Raw genomic sequence first — 21,899 nt, forward strand, 5'->3', positions numbered from 1 at the left:
GGATTAAATGACTTTTTAAAATAAACTGTAATATTTCACAACATTACTGTCTCTTAGATATCACAAGGAAAATACACCCTTCAGCTTCAAACTACTACTACAACTAAACTATTTTCAACTTTACAGCATAGTTTCACAAATAAATCCTACAAATGTTCACATTGAGAGTTAATGGTTATAGCCATTATATCTGAATAAGACTTTTTGTTACAGCTCTGGGATTATTAATGTAATACTTCACAGCTAAGCTAGCTTTGATTGTATTATTGTAATTGCATTGTACAGTATGTCGCCCCTTCAAGCGACTGGATGAAAGACGGAATTTAGATTTCAGCCACATTTTCAACAATGTTATGAGTCTGTGGTTGTAATGCAGAAGAACAAGGTGTGTTTTCGGAAGCTGACAGAAAAGTAGCAAAAAGCTTGAAAATGATGGTGGGGTGAACTGAAGAGACACATAGAGACACACAAGAAGAGACCAATGGAAAAAAGCTTTGAAAGTCATTTCTAACCGCCAGGAGGAGGCTTGTTTTTAGAGGTGAGGATGACGAATCCGAAGCCCTCATTGTCCTTGCGCTGAAGAGTGACATCATAGGGCTGAGGGTGGCTGTGGCCGGACACCTCGATGTGGTGCGGTTTGGGTGAGCCGTTGACCAGCACTGGAACATGTGGGGCCTGAGGTTGACCATCATCTTCCTCTCTTTCTGTTTAAGCATATGCAATATTCAGTGTTTAAATGAACAAAGATTTGACAAAGATACTGTACAGTGTTATTTTTGTACTAATTATATACATGACAAAAACACAAAATGATTGCAAGACTTAAAACAAAAACTGAAAATTTTAAACTGAGATTGAAGTTGGAGTACTAAGATATATATATATATATATATACACACACACACACACACACACACACACACACACACACACACACACACACACACACATTATATTTATTTTTTATACATTCTATTTATTTACATTTATCACATTTTTATTATAATTTTTTTATGCTTTATATTTTCTAAATTATATTTGATACATTTATAAAATTCTATAATTATAACTTAATTCTCCAAATCACAATGGGATTGTTTATGTATCGGTGAGGTGCGGATCATTTTTATTGTTCTGGCAGTTACTTTAAGTGTTTGGTCATTAGCAAGTAATACTGTTTTATATGTACAGTAATAATAATCAAAGCCAAATTTCACTTTACGAGTGCTAATTTTAGACATCCACCTATTGGAATTTTTTTTTTTTTTTATAGTTTGCCCGATTCCATCTGGGTCTGATGATTCATGAAAAAACATTTGCCAAAAATCTCTACCAATGCTCAACATGAAGTAAAACAAATGGAGAAAATCCCAGTGTGCTTTAACAAAAACTGAAAGAGAACATTATGAAAGTGTTGAAAAAACTCCTATGAGGCATAAAGCCAAATTTTATAATGGCTTCATAATTGAAGTTTTTTTTTCCAAATTACCCAGTGTGTGTCTCGAGGCGTCTTTCTTTTATAGTTACTCAGCGCATTGAGTCATTGCTTTGTTAACACATAAACAGTCTTCTGCTTTGACTGAAAACAGTGGTCATTAAATTTTGATTTTGTGGTTATTATTTTATAGCTCAACTCGGCCCTTTACTAAGAACTAATGGAGCAAAACGCTCTCCTCTCACAGGGAGGACATCAATGTCAGATACGACTGAAACCTCTGGAGATTGTCTACAGCTGTCAAAACGTAAATGCAAGCATGCAGTCATCACATACTGATACACAGCAGCAGGGTACGAACCTGGATAGGTTTGCTTTCTGCGCACAGTCAACATCACTTGCCCATTGCGGGCAGCATTAGTCATGAGCTCCAGAACTTGTTTGTGAGATTTGCCTTTGACGGGAACGCCATCAATACAGATGAGCTCATCTCCAGCCCGCAGACGGCCGTCCTTCTCTGCAGCACCCAGAGGAACAATGGCACCAATGTAAACCTAAAGAAAGATACCATGGTTAAAGTTTACATCATTTTCCATTGTGACAGTATAGTGACAAATCAAAGCATGTCAACACTCACTGGCTGATCTGGTCCTTCTCCACCCAGAACTCTGAACCCAAATCCAGTCTCCTGGTTCCTCCTGATAAACACGTCCAGTTCTTTAGTGTTGGCAGCTGGAAACCCCCCCCCCCCCAGTAAAATGAATCGTCAGCAATACATATTTTGGTGTAAATGGCAAAACTGTTTCACATGTCCACTACCGGCTCTACAGACTCACGTTTGCTGTCCAGCATGGCTTTAGACTTGAGGTAGAGCTCAGACGGGTCCAGTTTTGGGGAGTTGGAGCGGATGGCATGAGGAGGGAAGGGGAGGGTCTGGGGACCAGGCTCAGCTGGACTGGGAGTTTCAGTACTGACGGAACTGGTGGCAATGTCCTGCTTCTGGGCACTGGGAATAGCTGGAGTGATCTAAACCAACAGATGGACAGACACAGCAACAAACATTACCAAATATTCATCAACATTACAGCACTTCAATGAATAACACTATCCCAAGTACTATGCCAAACATGGGCGTCTCTCAATATGAAAGGGAAGGTTCATCATTTACTCCTCATCCTAATGCCAATCCAACCCTATATGCATATCTTTCTTCAGCATGAACACAAGCGAATGTTGACAACTAATGAGTTTTATTTACCATTGACTTCCATTGTATTTTAGTCCATTCAATGAAAGTCAATGGGAACCAAAATGGTTCAGTTTAAAATATCTTCTTTTATATAAGTCATACAGGTTTGAAATGACATGGGGATGAATTTTGGGTTAATTATCTCTTTAAATAGGCCATCATGTCAAATGCATCTTTTTTACTATTTATTAAAAACATTACATATTGATTAAAAGATTTGCTTAGTCATGTACTAATCAAGCAAAAATGTCATTATTTTTAATGCAGTCACTCAAAGCGTGTCCTTTTGACTGAATACAATGCTATACAAGCTGCTCTGAGAGATAATCAACATTAGAGGACGTATGAGAAACACTTGTGAGAGAAGCCCAGCAGGAAGTGCTCCTGAGGGACCTGTTGATTCAGCAGTGATGTTCGCTGCAGAAGCTCGTGTTTGCCTTGAAGTGATTCACCACATCCTGCTCTTAAAATAACATGATAGCGTTTGGCACTTGCTCCGTGAATAATGTACGACTGCAAGGAACGCGCTTGGCTGAAGAACCCAGAATGAGGCTGATAAATAATTCATCTTGTTTCATCTTCATCTCATCAAAATTCCCTGGTGTGTCTAAATTAAATCCCCAAAATTGAGTAATTAAAAGACATTTAGCGGTCTAACTTACAGGTTTCAGAGACTTCACAGGAGATGTCTGACCTGCAGGCACAAACAGATATAAAGAGGGAAATGAAAATGGGCAAGTATAGTTGAAGAGGTACGTTCCAAGACTATATAATTAGACAGACTCATTTATTGCAGGAAAAATGCAATTCATCAGTTCATTCAGAAAATGTAAAATCTTTAAAAGTGAAGTGTGCCAGTTTTGCATCACTAAAGACACCGAATGAAAATAGCATTTCAAAAAGGATTACAGAAAACGCAGGCTAGTCCATCATTGGTCAGATAAACAGATAGCCACGCCCCAAACTCAAAGTTGGGATAAAACAAATAGAATGTTTAAAATGACAGAAATCAACCTATAAATGGCTTTCTATAAACATCGTACAAGTTGGAGAAAGTATTTTAGAATTAATTGTTTTTCTGCACACTTCACTTTTAATATCAATATCAAAAGCTGTGCAAAATTTTAAGCCAGTCAGCATCTGTCTCAATGAGAAAAAAAAACTACTGTTCCAAAGTTTGGGGTCAGTATGTTTTTATTCTCTACAGAAATGAAGAATTCTTTTACAGCAAGAATGCATTAAATTGATCAAAAGCGACCAGTAAAGATATTAATAATGTTACAAAATATTTTTATTTCAAATAAATGCTGTAAACCTGAATGTCTATTCAAATCCTGAAAAAAGTATGTTTCCACACATAAATTAAGCAGCACCATTGTTTTCAGCACTGATAATAATATGAATTATTCCAGCAGATTAGAATAATTTCTGAAGAATAAAATGCATTTTTAATATTAAAACTTGATATAAAGTACTGTATTTTTCATCAAATAAATAAAGACTCGGTGAGCATAAGATACTTTTTTTTTTAAAGCATAAAAAAGTACATGCCCCATACTTTTGAAGCAAAAAAAAAAAAAAAAAAAAACATTAATTTTAATTAATATTAAAATCAAATTTTTTTAATCCTGAAGCTGATTTTCAGTCTAGAAGTATATATAATTAATACAGTGGAAAACCTTTAAAAAAATCAATCACTAGCCACTGAGGGGCAGTGTACTCCACAATGCATTTACATATACTGGAGATATAAATGAAAATACATCATATATACACAATAGAACAAGATGATCTGTGGCAGGCATGTTGATGTACAGTATGTGTGTGTGCATGATGAAGCCTGCATGTTAACTGAATACTAACAAGGCCAAGCTGTCTCTATAAAAAAAACAAAAAAAAAACAATACCTACATAGAACATCCACATCTGTGGTACGCTGCTCTTTGTGCAGATTTTGAGCATATAATCGTGTTTGTATAAGTCAGAGAAGAAAAGCTTGCTTATGAATTTGCTTGACCTTTTGTAGCCACAATCCGCTGTCTGTGCTGTGACAGCCGAAACTTGGAAGTCAGTAAGTGAACACAGAACCTGATATTTTCACTTGGGTTCCAGACAAACCACAGAGTAGATGCAATATAGATCTGTGTGTATAACTGTTATGCGCCCACTGCTGTGCATGCAAATACACGACTCAGTTCAATAAAAACATTGTTGGGTTTTTTTTTCTACGAGTTCAGGAGATGGTAGAACTGGTGTAGCATATAAAACTTTGGTAAAGTGTCCACAAACCGCAGCAGCACAAACTGAAGTTGTAGAGACTTTGTACTCAAATGAAGAGGAGTAAATAAGAATGATGTCACTTTATTTCAATTACTTTACAAATTAACTTTAATCACCCCAGTAACCTGCTGTACTGAGATTGTGCAATCCATTTTCGGTGTAACTTTTTTCTGCGTTAATGGTATTATAGTGATATACGATGATCAGACTGACTAAAATGTGAGGATCTTTCACTCACAAACACAAGTGTCTATCTCTTTGAGTTCTCACCCTCCATGCTATGTCTCTCGCTGTATTCTTCTTCACACATTTTCAGCTTACATAAATCATTTTAATCACAACTTTATCTCTCGGAGTTCTTCTTTAAAGGGATAGTTCACCAAAAATAAAAACTCTGTCATCATCATTTACTCATGTCATCCCAAATCTGTATGACTGACTTTCTTTCTTGTGTGGATGGCAAAAGTTTTGTATGGCAAAAAATGTCATTTTTCCAACTGAAGAATGCAAGTAATACAGGTTTGAAATGTTATTATCATTGTTAACAAAAAAGAAAACTATTAAATGAAAAAATATTAAATGAAGAGTAAGTTTGGTTTTAGTTATTTTTAGTTGGTTTTAGTTATTTTTAGTTGTATAAATTGGGGATAAACTTTAATAAGCTTTAACGAAAATTTGAATTGTTGCCTTACTGAAATAAAATTTAAGCACTACAATTATTCAAATGTGACCCCCGACCACAAAACCAGTCATAAGTTGCATAGGAATAGTGGTAGCAATAGCAAACAATACATTGTATGGGTCAAAATGATTGATTTTTCTTTTATGCCAAAAATCATTGGGATATTAAGTAAAGATCATGTTCCATTAAGATATTTTTACATGTCCTACCATAAATATATCAAAACTTTTTGATTAGTAATATGCATTGCCAAGGACTTCATTTGGACAACTTTAAAGGTAATTTTCTCAATATTTCGATTTTTTGCAACCTCAGATTCCAAAATGTTCAAATAGTTGTATCTCAGTCAAATATTGTCCTATCCTAACAAACATCAATGGAAAGATGTTCGAAAACATGACCCTTATATTTGTGGTCCAGGGTCACAAATGGAAATAAAAATAAACTAACCCTAAATATAAATATAAAAAACAATCTGCTATAATGTATGATGTGCTACTTGCCATTTATATTAATATTAATTTTTAAGTATTTCTATTCAGCATTATTTTTATTTCAGTTTAGTTGTAGTCATTTCAGCTTAATATATTTCAGTTAGTTTCCCAAGCAACATTTCAAATTTTAATTTAACCTTATCAAAGTTTATGCATAATTTATATAACAAAACAACTAAAACCAAAACAAAAATGAAAATACAGCCGTAGCATATAAATAGCCTTGTGGGCAACATGTCAACATACAAAGCTGTCACACTATGGACGTCCCGAGTTCGAATCCCAACTCGAGGGACTTTCACAAGCCTGCCCCACTCTCTCTCCCACTTCACTTCCTACCATAATAAAAGGCAAAATGCCAAAATAAATCTTTAAAAATAAATAAATAATACTAAAACAACACTGGAAAATAATGAAAGAATATTAGTTTTTGGATGAACTATCCCTTTAACTGTCACTAGAGCCCTGCAATGGGATGCAGTCCAAATAAATAGGAGGCAACTGGACCTGATTCTCTCCATCACTCACCTCCTCTGAGCACCAGGACGTTGACCTCGCTGCCCATGGGCAGGTCTTTGAGGATGTCCACCACCTGCGCATGGGTGAGGGTTTGTACGTTCTGCCTGTTAATTTCCTTTATCACGTCCCCCTTCAGCAGACCTCGGCACCACTGCGCGTCCAGAATCATCTTCACCTTCTGGCCCAGTGGACAGTCTGCGATGGCGAAGCCGAATCCGCTCGGCCCCTTTACAAGAGGCACGCTGACCAGCTCGGGCTGCAGAAGGGTGGTCTCTCCTGCCTCTGGGTAGCGTCCGTTGGGCATTGCTGCAGCTGGATGTCTGCCATCGGTGGTCATGTAATGGAGGTCCTGCATGGAGGGGGTCCCATCTAAATGAATGGGCTGCCCGTCCATTCCTGGCAAAGCAGTTATGTCTCCCGTGCCCTCTTCGCTGGAGTTGGTGTCCTCCGGCAGCGGGTATCCACGGCACAGGACCATATCCACATACTGATTCACAGGAATGGACTGGAACATCTGGACCACATCTGCATGGGTCTTACCCAGCACACATGTACCATTTATGTCCACTATAACATCACCTAAATGAGAGACAAAGAATAAGTATGAAGCAGCTGTTCCAAACCCTACTAGACAGCATGTTTAGGAAAAGTTATGATGCCTTGAAAAATATCTTGTTTTGGCCATCATCACATGATGTGCCCCATTAAAAAAATTACATTTATTTAGTACTGACAAATTGTTCAATCTGATTAAAGTCCACAACTTACCTCAATATTTGTGTGTAATATACATTTTGTTTTTTAACTTTAGATTCAAGTGAAGCATTTTAACATTAGATTCAATAAGAAGTCGTGGCCTAGTGGTTAGAGTTTGACTCCTAACCCTAGGGTTGTGGGTTCGATTCTCGGGCCGGCAATACCACGACTTAGGTGCCCTTGAGCAAGGCACCGAACCCCCAACTGCTCCCCGGGCGCTGCAGCATAAATGGGTGCCCACTGCTCCGGTTGTGTGTTCATGGTTTGTGTGTGTTCACAGTGTGTGTGTGTGTTCACTTTGAATGGGTTAAATGCAGAGCACAAATTCTGAGTATGGGTCACCATACTTGGCTGTATGTCACTTTCACTTTTCACTTCACTTTAATGGGAATCATTAGTCAAGTTTCTCATGCACTCACAGCCTGTTTCAAACAGTTAGATACCTTGTTATGGCCAAAATGGCCAAAGGCAGCGTTGAATTTATCCTTCACACATAAGGCATTCCCAGAATACAAGCTCAGTGAAAATCACATTTATTCAGTACTGAAATATTCTTAATAAAAAAAAAAAGTGCTTTGCATTTTTTTTAATGTTATTTTACTATTATTCATATACGATTGGAGTATTTGTTAATATTTTAAAATAACTTTTCTTCTAATACTTCCACTTTTCATTAGAATTAATATCAGTTTTAGTAATTTTAAGCATTTAATTTGCTTATATTTTAGTTTGTTGCTACAGGCCCCAAAACAACACTGTTTTTGGACTTAATAGAATATTAATTTTTAGCATTTGAAGTGTTTCTTACAGTATGTATTCCTGATTCAAACAGTAAAACAGCTATTTCCAGACAAAAAATAAGACAAAATTGTATCTATTTATACATCACTTCCATAAAACATTTGCATTAACAATTTTTTTTTCCAGTACTGAAAAGTATCAAGAAAAAAAAAGTTTATAGTTCTAATTGAAACACAATTACATCTGATATCTGTGTGTTATGCAGTTTATTTAAGTTATGCAACATTTGAATCGTGCATTTCTGAAGCTGTTTGTGTGGGACGCGAGTGACCATTATAATTATGGTCTTTATGAAGCCTTTTTAAATTAGTCTCTAATAAGACTCAATTTTAGTAAGCATAGTGTCTTTGAAGCTATCTGACTGTGTATAAAGACAATAGGCAGCAAGGCAAACTCCCTCAGTTCTGGAACATGGCCATTTTGTCAATTTGAGCACAAATACAAATCCTGCCAGTGTGTTTAAACTGTTCATTTTGATTCAAGCATCGAGAGCTGTCTTGGCTCCTTCTGTTCTGTTCATGGGGAGTGTGTATGAGTATGATATAAAGTGATAAAGAGGCAGTGCCCATGTAACCATTACTCCAGCTAAAGTCAATGATCCACTCGGTTGGTGTAGTCTATCTAATGGGAAGTGTGTCTATTGATCAATGCAGAGGACGTTGGGGGATTCCTGCATCCTTTTCTACTCCTGACCAATCAATGGCATCCTTCCAGGTTTGCTTCACTTCTTGAAAGTCACTGTTCTGCTAAAAGACATCCAGCTGCTTATACAGTAATATTGGCACGGAGCACACAACCTGTCAAAGTGCTGCAAGCATCAATATTTCATTCAGAAGATCTATTAACTGGGCCAGGTCTACTGCTGGACTTGAGGTTTAAGTATGAGTTTAGATATTCTGTAAAAAAAACAAGTAAAATACTTTCCACTGGCAGCCAGATAAATATATTGAGCATAAAAACGACAAGCACTGACTGAAATCATCAGTTCCAATTTGTTTGCCTGACTTTAGTCTAGGGCCAGTAAGACTTTTATTAAATTTTTTTTGGAAAGAAATAAATGCCTTCAGTCAGGAAGGATGCATTATATTATATCAAAAGTGACAATAAAGACATTTATAATATCACAAAAAGATTTCCATTTAAAACAAATGCTATTCTTCTGAATTGTCTATTATTCAAAGAATGTTGAAAAAAAATCACCATATCTCAGTTTCCACAAAAATATTAAACCAAACAGATGTTTTCAAAACTGATAATAATCAGAAATGTTTTCTAACAGCAGAATGATTTCTGAAGGATCAAGTGATGCTTAAGACTGGAGTAATGGCTGCTGAAATTACTGTTTTTATTTTATTTATGATTAAACAAATGCAGCTTATCGGAATTTTGCCCATGACAATCTATTATTGTCATTTCAACTTCTTCAATTAGTCCTGCCCCCATAAAAATGAAACAAACTGCTGTTGGCTGTTTCCATGTCAATCAGTTAGTATTTTCCTATCTAAGTGAGCTATTCTTGGCCGGAATAATCATAAATGAGGACCAGATTTTATGCTGCAACAAGTCAAAAGTCAATAAGTCTTCAACACAAATACCAAATTAACAAAAGCAAATAGTGAGAATCCACAATTGCGATTAATATTTTGCCAGGTCTAAAAGAGGCTCATAAACAGCCCTCTATGGCTTTTTTCATAGCTTGTTGACCAAACAAAAGAATTTGCATAAAGAAATAGGATGCAGATGAATCTGCCCTTCAGCATGCCTCTTTGAGCCAGCTGAAGCATGTTTATTGCACAGCACTCAAATCCAGAATTAAATGTATATCTTGGTTAAACTGTTTTACAATTCTATGTACAGACTGCTGTCTCCAGGGAGTTGAAGTATACTGGAAGTTGTTTCTTCACATTGTAATGGAGGGTAGTGAGTGTTAATGTAAGCGCTGCAATTATCGCCAAATGCATTTCTGCAGGAAAGCCAGCTCCCCTGATGCTCACCCACTGATTCTGGTTTATTTTATCGCTGTCTACGTGATCCCGCTGTGGGCACTTTCACAGGATTATTTACTTGGAATCTAGTAACCCGGCAATGCTCCAAGAAATGGATGTGGCATCCAGCAATGCACCACATATGGTACCATTCGAGACTGCAGCGATAAACACCAATGATTCAGGGTGTTACTGTGCATAACGATATTTGATGATGGCCTATCATCATTCATAAAATAAGCAACAAGTTGCCTCAGAACTTAATGAACATAAGCCGAGTGGATTTACCCGAAGCGATTTTGTTATCGTGTGCAGCGGGTCCATCTCTCAGGACGTTCTTCACTTGAAGGAATTCATCTGGTCGGTCTCCACCGATGATGGTGAAACCAAAGCCCTGAGGGCTCTTCTTCAGAGTTGTGCGTAAGATAGCACCCTGCAGCTGAGATGGGTCCCGTGTGAATCCCCTTAAACCAGTTTCATCTAAAAGAGGAAATATAGAGAGTGTCTGTGAGACTAACAATTTAAAGCTTGTTTACAAAGCAAGACAAAGAGTATGTACTTCTAAATGAGCTGTTTGTATAGAAATCTCTGCAGTTTGTCAAAATTAGCGAAGTTTCCTTTTAAAGTCAGCATGAAACAGAAGTTGTGATAGTCTTTTCTTCCCTACTGTGACATACAACCCGAATTCCGGAAAAGTTGGGACGTTTTTTTAATTTTAATAAAATGAAAACTAAAAGACTTTTAAATCACATGAGCCAATATTTTATTCACAATATAACATAGATAACATAGCAAATGTTTAAACTGAGAAAGTTTACAATTTTATGCACAAAATGAGCTCATTTCAATTTTGATTTCTGCTACAGGTCTCAAAATAGTTGGGACGGGGCATGTTTACCATGGTGTAGCATCTCCTTTTCTTTTCAAAACAGTTTGAAGACGTCTGGGCATTGAGGCTATGAGTTGCTGGAGTTTTGCTGTTGGAATTTGGTCCCATTCTTGCCTTATATAGATTTCCAGCTGCTGAAGAGTTCGTGGTCGTCTGTGACGTATTTTTCGTTTAATGATGTGCCAAATGTTCTCTATAGGTGAAAGATCTGGACTGCAGGCAGGCCAGGTTAGCACCCGGACTCTTCTACGACGAAGCCATGCTGTTGTTATAGCTGCAGTATGTGGTTTTGCATTGTCCTGCTGAAATAAACAAGGCCTTCCCTGAAATAGACGTTGTTTGGAGGGAAGCATATGTTGCTCTAAAACCTTTATATACCTTTCAGCATTCACAGAGCCTTCCAAAACATGCAAGCTGCCCATACCGTATGCACTTATGCACCCCCATACCATCAGAGATGCTGGCTTTTGAACTGAACGCTGATAACATGCTGGAAGGTCTCCCTCCTCTTTAGCCCGGAGGAAACGCCGTCCGTGATTTCCAACAAGAATGTCAAATTTGGACTCGTCTGACCATAAAACACTATTCCACTTTGAAATAGTCCATTTTAAATGAGCCTTGGCCCACAGGACACGACGGCGCTTCTGGACCATGTTCACATATGGCTTCCTTTTTGCATGATAGAGCTTTAGTTGGCATCTGCTGATGGCACGGCGGATTGTGTTTACCGACAGTGGTTTCTGAAAGTATTCCTGGGCCCATTTAGTAATGTCATTGACACAATCATGCCGATGAGTGATGCCGTGTCGTCTGAGAGCCCGAAGACCACGGGCATCCAATAAAGGTCTCCGGCCTTGTCCCTTACACACAGAGATTTCTCCAGTTTCTCTGAATCTTTTGATGATGTTATGCACTGTAGATGAGAAGATTTGCAAAGCCTTTGCAATTTGACGTTGAGGAACATTGTTTTTAAAGTTTTCCACAATTTTTTTATGCAGTCTTTCACAGATTGGAGAGCCTCTGCCCATCTTTACTTCTGAGAGACTCTGCTTCTCTAAGACAAAGCTTTTATAGCTAATCATGTTACAGACCTGATATCAATTAACTTAATTAATCACTAGATGTTCTCCCAGCTGAATCTTTTCAAAACTGCTTGCTTTTTTAGCCATTTGTTGCCCCCATGCCAACTTTTTTGAGACCTGTAGCAGGCATTAAATTTTAAATGAGCTAATTAAGTGGATAAAAGTGTAAAATTTCTCAGATTAAACATTTGCTACGTTATCTATGTTCTATTGTGAATAAAATATTGGCTCATGTGATTTGAAATTCCTTTAGTTTTCATTTTATTAAAATTTAAAAAACGTCCCAACTTTTCCGGAATTCGGGTTGTATATGCAGTGAAATGAGGCAAAAATAGGGTGGGACTTAATTAGGCCCGTGGGGAATTGATTGGATCATTGTCGTTTGCTATCGCTTGACATGATGTCCTGTCCTCATGCAGGTAAATATGCCATTAGCGAAAAGATTTCATTGCAAGGGAATAAGTGCAGTTACTTTGATTTAAGTTTATGAGGGCATATGAATAACAAAAATAATGATGTGCACTGATAAATTATTTATGCTAAACACTACTATATTCCATAAAAAAAACAAAATTTTTACTTTAATCGGAACTGTTCCTGCAGTGCTTCTTACTGTACTACTGAAACAATCACAAAACAGGCTGTGAGAGAAACAGAGTACAGCGGCACAGAGAGAACTAGAGGAAAGGAGGGTGGTCTGGACTCCATTAGTCATTTGCATTGAATAATGCAACAGAGAGAGCAATAGAGAGAGTAAAAGATACATTACTAAATGGGATTGTTCTGTATATATCCACATACACTTCAATTAATTAATCGCAGTCCATTCATTACACTCTTCCTCAGTTACTCCTAAATCATTTCCCCTCACAGCAGCACACTCAGAAGTGCTCTGGTTAGGAACTCCTAATTAATAACCACTAAGAAACTGCTCAAGCAACATTTGGCGATGTTTTCAACTGATAAAATGTCCTTGGATGGGTTGATAATCATCCCTTTTTTAAAAAACCAATTTGTGGGGTCAGTGAGCACATGCAAATTTGTCAAATGTATAAATTATGTTGCCATGGTGACCCCTCCAAGATGGACTACTATAAATAAACTTTAAACACTGACATAAACATGATGTTTAAGGATGCTGCAAAATGAGTAAGAATGTAAGCTACACTGATGAGTATTTTGTGGTCATTTTTACGACCTAAAACAGTATTTACAATTTTATTACTTAAATGCTTATTCTTGAAAGGTCATTTTTTAATGTCAACAATCCTAGATATTTTATAGGTAAATCTGATTGTATGCTTTTACATTTTAATAATTGTAACTTTTTCCATGTTTGTCAATTGTCAATACAATCTTTTAAATTTTTTTGAAAGAAGTGGGTTATGCTCACTAAGGCTTATTTTGTTAAAAAATACAGTATTATAGTTATATTCTGAAATATGATTACAATTTAAATAACTTTCTATGTGAATATATTTTAAAATATTATTTATTCCTGTGATGTCAAAGCTGAAATGTTAGCATCCATACTCAAGTCTTCAGTGTCACATGATCCTTCAGAAATCATTCAAATATGCTGATCTGCTGCTCGAGAAACTTTTTTGTTGTTATTATCAATGTTGAAAACAATTCGAACAGTGGAACAGAAAGTTCAAAAGAACAGCATTTAATTGAAACGGTCACTTTTGATAAATTTAAGACATCATTGCTTTATACAAATATTAATCTCTTTCAAAGCAAAAACCTTAATGACCCCAAACTTTTGAATGGTACTTTATAAAACAATAACTAACAAAAAATTAAATATAAATAAAGAAAAACATTAAAATGATAGCACAATAGTTTTGAAATGATGCACAATAGTTACTTAACCAATGATGATGCTTTTCAATTCTTGAGAGGAATATTGCACATTTCCAAATTCCATTGTACAATCACAGGATATTACAAACACCCCTGGAGGACTGTGGAAATGATGTGTACAAAGTATCCATTAAATAAAAGAGCCAGTTTCATACTGCTCAACAAGTTATGTGAGGCGTAACAGCACTGAGCACTTACATCAGATAATCACACAGAGTTATGAAACAATAGAGACCCCAAGTAGCACTTTACAGTTTCACCTGTTTGATGAATAATAATACAGCTAAAAGGATGGCTGCATTTTCAGTCTTTCTAAACTCTGTATAAGCTAAGTGAATTTTATTTTTTACAAATGGTTTGAGTGTCTGAATATATGCTTCTTCCAGTTTTCTTAATTCTCTCATGCTTTACTCACCCTTATGTCATTCCGAATGATTTTTGGGTGAACTAGACCTTTAAGAAGAAGGTATTCAACACTGACTCTGAATCAGTTCTAAACTGCAGATCATACACTAATTACAGACATTTGTAACCCAGCCAGCGGGTTTATTTTTCTTGTCTCATTTGAGAGGGCCAGCAGCATCAGATGAGGCCACATCAATCTCATTAGGAGAGCAGGGATTTGCATAACAGCCACATTGATGAGTTGGACTGGCCCTATGAAACGGATTATGTTGATTGTAATAAGCATGGCACACATTTGACCTGTGGGCCACAAGTGCATGTGAATTGGTTGTTGGACACAGGTACAAACATATCCATCCTTGCATATTATTAGATTTATCACTCCTGTTTTCACATTCAGATGGTGTGGGAATTCTGGGAAAAGAGGGAAAGTTGATGTTTATGTTTACCTTATTATGCATCTTATGTATAAAGGGCCACTGTTTCTCTCATAGGGCGAGCAGATTATGAAATGTCAGAGTTCAAATAAAAGATGTAGTATGAGTGCTGTATACATACATACAGTGGGTACAGAAAGTATTCAGACCCCCTTAAATTTTTCACTCTTTGTTATATTGCAGCCATTTGCTAAAATCGTTTAATTTTTTTTCCCCTCAATGTACACACAGCACCTTATATTGACAGAAAAACACAGAATTGTTGACATTTTTGCACATTTATAAAAAAAGAAAAACTGAAATATCACATGGTCCTAAGTATTCTGACCCTTTGCTCAGTATTTAGTAGAAGCACCCTTTTGATCTTATTCAGCCATGAGTCTTTTTGGGAAAGATGCAACAAGTTTTTCACTCCTAGATTTGGGGATCCTCTGCCATTCCTCCTTGCAGATCCTCTCCAGTTCTGTCAGGTTGGATGGTAAACGTTGGTGGACAGCCATTTTCAGGTCTCTCCAGAGATGCTCAATTGGGTTTAAGTCAGGGCTCTGGCTGGGCCATTCAAGAACAGTCACGGAGTTGTTATGAAGCCACTCCTTCGTTATTTTAGCTGTGTGTTTAGGGTCATTGTCTTGTTGGAAGGTGAACCTTCGGCCCAGTCTGAGGTCCTGAGCACTCTGAAAAAAGTTTTTGTCCAGGATATCCCTGTACTTGGCCGCATTCATCTTGCCCTCGATTGTAACCAGTCGTCCTGTCCCTGCAGCGGAAAAACACCCCCACAGCATGATGCTGCCACCTCCATGCTTCACTGTTGGGATTGTATTGGACAGGTGATGAGCAGTGCCTGGTTTTCTCCACACACACCGCTTAGAATTAAGGCCAAAAAGACCAAATCTTGGTCTCATTAGGCCAGAGAATCCTTCAGGTGTTTTTTTTAGCAAACTCCATGGGGGCTTTCATGTGTCTTGCACTGAGGAGAGGCTTCCGTCGGGTCACTCTGCCATAAAGCCCCGACTGGTGGAGGGCTGCAGTGATGGTTGACTTTCTACAACTTTCTCCCATCTCCCGACTGCATCTCTGGAGCTCAGCCACAGTGATCTTTGGGTTCTTCTTTACCTCTCTCACCAAGGCTCTTCTCCCCCGATAGCTCAGTTTGGCCAGACGGCCAGCTCTAGGAAGGGTTCTGGTCGTCCCAAACGTCTTCCATTTAAGGAATATGGAGGCCACTTTGCTTTTAGGAACCTTAAGTGCAGCAGAAATCTTTTTGTAACCTTGGCCAGATCTGTGCATGAGCTCTTCAGGCAGTTCCTTTGACCGCATGAATCTCAATTGCTCTGACATGCACTGTGAGCTGTAAGGTCTTATATAGGCAGGTGTGTGGCTTTCCTAATTAAGTCCAATCCATATGATCAAACATAGCTGGGCTCAAATGAAGGTAGAATCATCTCAAGGATGATCAGAAGAAATGGACAGCACCTGAGTTAAATATATGAGTATCACAGCAAAGGGTCTGAATACTTAGGACCATGTGATATTTAAGTTTTTCTTTTTTAATAAATGTGCAAAAATGTCAACAATTTGAGTTTTTCTGTCAATATAAGGTGCTGTGTGTACATAAATGAGAAAAAAATGAACAAATGATTTTAGCGAATGGCTGCAATATAACAAAGAGTGAAAAACTGAAGGGGGTCTGAATACTTTCCGTACACACTGTACTGTATGTGTGTGTGTGTAGAAAATGTGTATATGAATAAAACGAATCAAATGCATGGTTTTTGTCATTACTATCATAATTCTTAGTAGAATTGTAAAGTTATGGTTATAATTTCTGATTATTCTCTGAAAACACTGCATGACTACATTATATTTTTGTCCCTCCTCTCTGTCCTGTTCTCAGCTAGGCATCACCATCCACTCATTAAAGTGTCTTGGCCAGCTAACACAGCATAGCACTCATTCACTAATGAGACAGAACAGACGTCCACTGCCAGCCTTCCAGAGGGGATAGGAGGACAAAATCAACGCTCAGAGGACAGAGCAACACACAGGAGACAGTGACGCTCAGGGAGGCCAAACAACAAATAGCCTGGTGTAACCTTGAACAACCTAAAACCAAACTCAGTCATGTGTTTTCCGGCCAAACTCTATAATTCAGTGCAATCATTCAACAGGAGAGAATTGCTGGGTATTGAGCCAGGCAGTGTGAAGGTAAAGCAGCATCAATCACTAATGGCTACTAATAAAACTGCTAAAAATATGAAATTACAAATTTGGACAACCAGAATTATTAGGAAGAAACCTCATCCATTAAATGATGATAATAATCTATACATCTATGCATCTATCTATAGGACAGTCAGCATGCAGATTGGGACAAAACAAGTATATGTACACTAGGTGTAAACTCGTGCTCTGAAACCTGAGATGTAAGCAAACACCTATTGAAAACAAGAAAAAAGCTCAGAGAAAAACAGCAAATGAAAGAGACCGAGCTACTGCTGAATGTCACATTAGAAAACAGAACAAGGATGTTTAATGTTAAGTCAATAGTGAAACACCAGCTACGAAGTGGAACGCGTGCATAAAAATACAAAAGCTGGCGCAGGTGAGCGTAACTGAACAAGTACACAGTCACACATAAATACACACACAGATGGTAAAACACACACGCTAGCTGACAGAATCGCTGCAGAGGACGAAAGGAGCTCTGAGCCTCTGGGATTATTAGAGATCATATTAACCACAGATGTTGATTATGTTCTTCTGATGGAAATGATTTGCCTCTGCTTAAACGAACACCTGAGCATCTCTTATTGTCTAAGCTCAGTTCTCACTTAAACCATGTCTGAACCAGGTGTGGCATGATAAAGCATCAAGAAATAAATCATATCTGTTCCATGCTGATCTGAGTTTATGTCTCAACAAATTAGGACCTGGCATGATATTCTAACGTTTGGTTGGTTTCAATGACTGGCTCTGCATCGCTGAAATCACACTGGTAAAAATCATGTTGTTCCTTCACTTTTTGAGTGAGGACAGAATAATTATGTGACAATGTAATTGAAAACAGTGGCTCTTGTTACTTCCTGATCTGTGGCAATTATCACTCCCTGATCTCAATCTCACTGAATTGTTTCCTATCACCATTGCTAAAAAAAAATATAAAAATCAGCCTTAGGTGTTTAGGTTGGACTGCTTTGATGGGGTTGTATGTTCATATATTTTGGTCAGGCAACTAAAAATCTAAAGTCCTTTTTGAAAATGCATCAAATTGATCAAAAGTGACATTAACAAGTACATTAACATTGTTACAAACAAAAAATGTATTACAAACAAAAGCTGTTATATATATATATATATAACATATAAATTACATATATAATAGTTTTCACAAAAATATTAAGCAACACACAGTTTACTTCCAACGGATCATGTGACACTGAAGACTGGAGTAATGACTGCTGATCACAGGAATACAACTTTTAAATAAATTTAAAAAAATAAATAAATGAAAAATGAGGTACTAGGAAATGGGGAATTAAGCAGAAAAAAAATGTAGAGATTTACTTAAGGGCGTTGGTACTGCTCCCGCGGCCGCTGCTATTGGCTGATTGGTTGGAGACGCGTCCTGGCTGAGTTTCTTCTTGGCTTCCTGCACTGGATTCTCAAACTGAGTCTTCTGGTTGATGTGGCTGAAGGAAAGAGTGAGACAGTCAGTGCAAAAGACCAGAGAGGGCAGATACAATGACGTACACACTTGAACAAACACTCAGAGTAGAGAACATTAGCGATGCTTATCTGTTTATGCAAACATAGTCTTTGTAAAAGACAAAACCGATGAGAGAAAAAAGGTAAGGAACTGTGTTCTCTTCCTGTTTGTCGTCTGCTAACCAGGCAGTCACATTTTTCTTTACCACAGACATTTGGTAAATGAACAAAAAAAATAAACAACATACTGAGACAGAAACTCGGGAAAATGACATGAACTGCTTTGACTCGGGAAGCACGCATCCCTTTCAACTACAAATCTTTGAGAAGACTAGATCAAAGACATTAACTGAACACTGAAAAAGTATTTTAGAAGTATTGATATCAATAAAATCAATATCAATTTCAGAGTATTTCTTAAAGTATATTTTTCTTAACTTATTTACAATGTTTTGTTAGTTTTAAAATAAACCTTACTAGATTTTGCTAGAAAAAATAAATAAATAAATAAAAAAATGTATTTAAATTTGGATAAATTCCCAGAAAACATATTTTGAAGTTAATGCGAACAGTTCTTACTTCCACAGTGTGACATTCAAATAAAACAGTATCTTTTGATTGGATGGTGAAAAGAAGGTGTAAGGAATAAGGAATAAGGAATAGACAAACTGAGTTTGTGAAAACAATGCTTAAAATAGCTATTTAGTTATTTGCTAACATTATCTAATAGCCTGTGTGCCCTAAATGACATCAGGGATAATAAAAGCTGTTTTGATTAAATATTTCAAAGACAAATTATTAAGACAACCATTTTTTCTTTTGTAAAAACCATGATTAATAGTTAATAGTTTGCAATAAAACTAGGAGAGTGTATTAAAAATTCAATAGGGTCAAGTTAATGCCAAATTTAGAATTGCTCATTTAATAAGGATGTTTCTACTGGAAAATAAGACAAAAACCTTGATAAAGATTTTTTGTTGTTATTGTTGTTGAACTGAATCTTTTCATGACCTTCTGAAATGATCAAATAGCACCACAAAAACACACTTGATTAAAAGTGCCACAGAACAGGCATATTTCCAACCCATCTGTAATTGCTGCAAGCATACACTCTCCTCTACAACCAGCACATTTGTTTTCTTGTTTGTTAGCTGCCGAAATGAATCAATATTACCTTGGCAAGCCTTTCCAGAGACACAAGCTTCACAGCACATGCGTTTCCTCTGTAGAGGTTCAGGCTCAGTGCTGGAGTGTGTTGTTTTATCTCTCCCACCCTACAGGTTCACATAAAGTGAAAAAAGCAGCTCGTCTGCATTGTGTTACTTGGCTTTAACTGTTGTACCTGCCAGTCGTGACTGCACCTCAGGAAGGCTTTTAACAGCCACGGATCCCTCACAAAACTAGTCGGCGTGCTGCGAATTTGTAGAAGAAAGGTACTGTTTGTGCTTTTGCTGTGGGTGACTCATGCTGAGACTTATCCACCCAATCCACAGAGAGCAAGAGACTGAGTGCTCTCATCTGACTGCTGAAGTTCCCCGTTCTGATAATTCAGGCAGAGAATAATGAGGCACTGTGCCAAGCCATATTTAAATCAAAAATAAAACAATGTGTTGTTGACTTCCTTGCATAAATATCCTGGCACAGCGGGGACTGACCTTACACAAAATAAATGCCATTAAAATCAAATCCTATATCCGTTTCCGAAAGCCCTCGAGTCGGCTGTCCTGTCCACAACTTCAATATCCCACAATGCTTCGAGAGCAGAAAATGAGCGAATCCATTAAATCATACAAAAACAGCAATGTGAGTGAACTTAAAGAAAAGATTGTTTAAAAACATCACTTCATTATATTGTCATTCATTATGGATTGTTATGTATAAAATGTATAATATATTATAAACATAATGTAGTATTTATATCATTACTGTTTAATTACCACAATATAATATAATACATAGAATTTTAATTCAACTACATTAGGTGAACAAATATCATATTTTTTAAGCTAGCCTCAAACTTTTTTCCTAATTTGTAATTTATTATTTTACCCTCCTATTCGATGAATGCAGTCATATTTGGCAAAAATTTTGTTTGTGTCAAGTTTTTTTTAAAAGTCATAAATATTTTTCAGTTTATTAATTTCACAATTATATATATATATATATATATATATATATATATATATATATATATATATATATATATACAGTACAGAAACAAAAGTTTGGAAACATTACTATTTTTAATGTTTTTGAAAGAAGTTTCTTCTGCTCATCAAGCCTGCATTTATTTGATCAAAAATACAGAAAAAACAGTAATATTGTGAAATATTATTACAACTTAAAATAATAGTTTTCTATTTGAATATACTTTAAAAAATAATTTATTCCTGTGATGCAAAGCTGAATTTTCAGCATCATTACTCCAGCCTTCAGTGTCACATGTAACATCCAGTCTATCACATGATCATTTAGAAATCATTCTAATATTCTGATTTATTATGAGTGTTGAAAACAGTTCTGCTGTCTCATATATTTGATGAATAAAAGGTTAAAAAGAACTGCATTTATTCAAAATAAAAAGAAAATTCTAATAATATATATTCTAATAATATATTTTCTTTACTATCACTTTTTATCAATTTAACACATCCTTGCTGAATAAAAGTATTGATTTTATTTAAAAAAAGAAAAAAAAAATTACTGATCCCAAATTACTGACCAGTAGTGTATATTGTTATTACAAAATATTTATATTTTAACAACATAGCTTTTATTTTTATTCTTTTATTTTTATTCATCAAAGTATCCTAAAAAAGTATCACATGTTCTGAAAGAACGGTTTCCAACTTTGATAATGAATCATCATATTAGAATGATTTCTAAAGGATCATATGATAATGATCCTAAAAATTCAGCTTTGCATCACAGAAATAAATGAGAATTTAAAGTATAATAAATTTAAAAACAATTATTTTAAATTTTAATAATATTTTACAATATTACTGTTTTTTCAGTATTTTTGATCAAATAAATGCAGGCTTGATGAGCAGAAGAAACTTATATATATATATATATATATAGTTAAGTTAAAAAATAGCCATTTTAATGTTTTTTGGACACAGAGATGCAAGTATTCAAATCTTTCAAAGATGATGCTATTTATAGTGACTTGGCATTCTGACATCATTTACATAACAAATAAATCAACTCATATAAAGTTGTATTATTTTCATAACTTAGTGATCTATCTAACTAAATGGGAAAAAAAGTAAAAGAAAAAGTGAAGTGAGCAAACGGAAAACTTAAATATA

At 36.2% G+C, this 21,899-nt stretch overlaps 1 protein-coding gene across 3 annotated transcripts in view; it reads right to left on the reverse strand.

The window, feature by feature from the left end:
- The window catches only part of magi3a (membrane associated guanylate kinase, WW and PDZ domain containing 3a), a 144,895-nt gene that overhangs the window by 12,151 nt on the left and 110,845 nt on the right, over positions 1–21,899 (reverse strand). For 2 of the 3 annotated variants that reach the window (XM_059527902.1, XM_059527904.1), the window contains 8 exons: positions 18,445–18,569; positions 10,490–10,681; positions 6,669–7,238; positions 3,347–3,378; positions 2,272–2,461; positions 2,073–2,167; positions 1,797–1,989; positions 513–704 (listed from right to left, as the gene is read on the reverse strand). In XM_059527902.1, the coding sequence (XP_059383885.1) occupies positions 513–704; positions 1,797–1,989; positions 2,073–2,167; positions 2,272–2,461; positions 3,347–3,378; positions 6,669–7,238; positions 10,490–10,681; positions 18,445–18,569 (1,589 nt within the window). The remainder of the gene's footprint in view (positions 1–512; positions 705–1,796; positions 1,990–2,072; positions 2,168–2,271; positions 2,462–3,346; positions 3,379–6,668; positions 7,239–10,489; positions 10,682–18,444; positions 18,570–21,899) is intronic. The other variant, XM_059527903.1, reaches the window with a different exon arrangement.

The sequence above is a fragment of the Carassius carassius genome, chromosome 37 (assembly GCF_963082965.1).
Source record: "Carassius carassius chromosome 37, fCarCar2.1, whole genome shotgun sequence".
In the NCBI taxonomy this organism is placed as follows: Eukaryota; Metazoa; Chordata; class Actinopteri; order Cypriniformes; family Cyprinidae; genus Carassius; species Carassius carassius.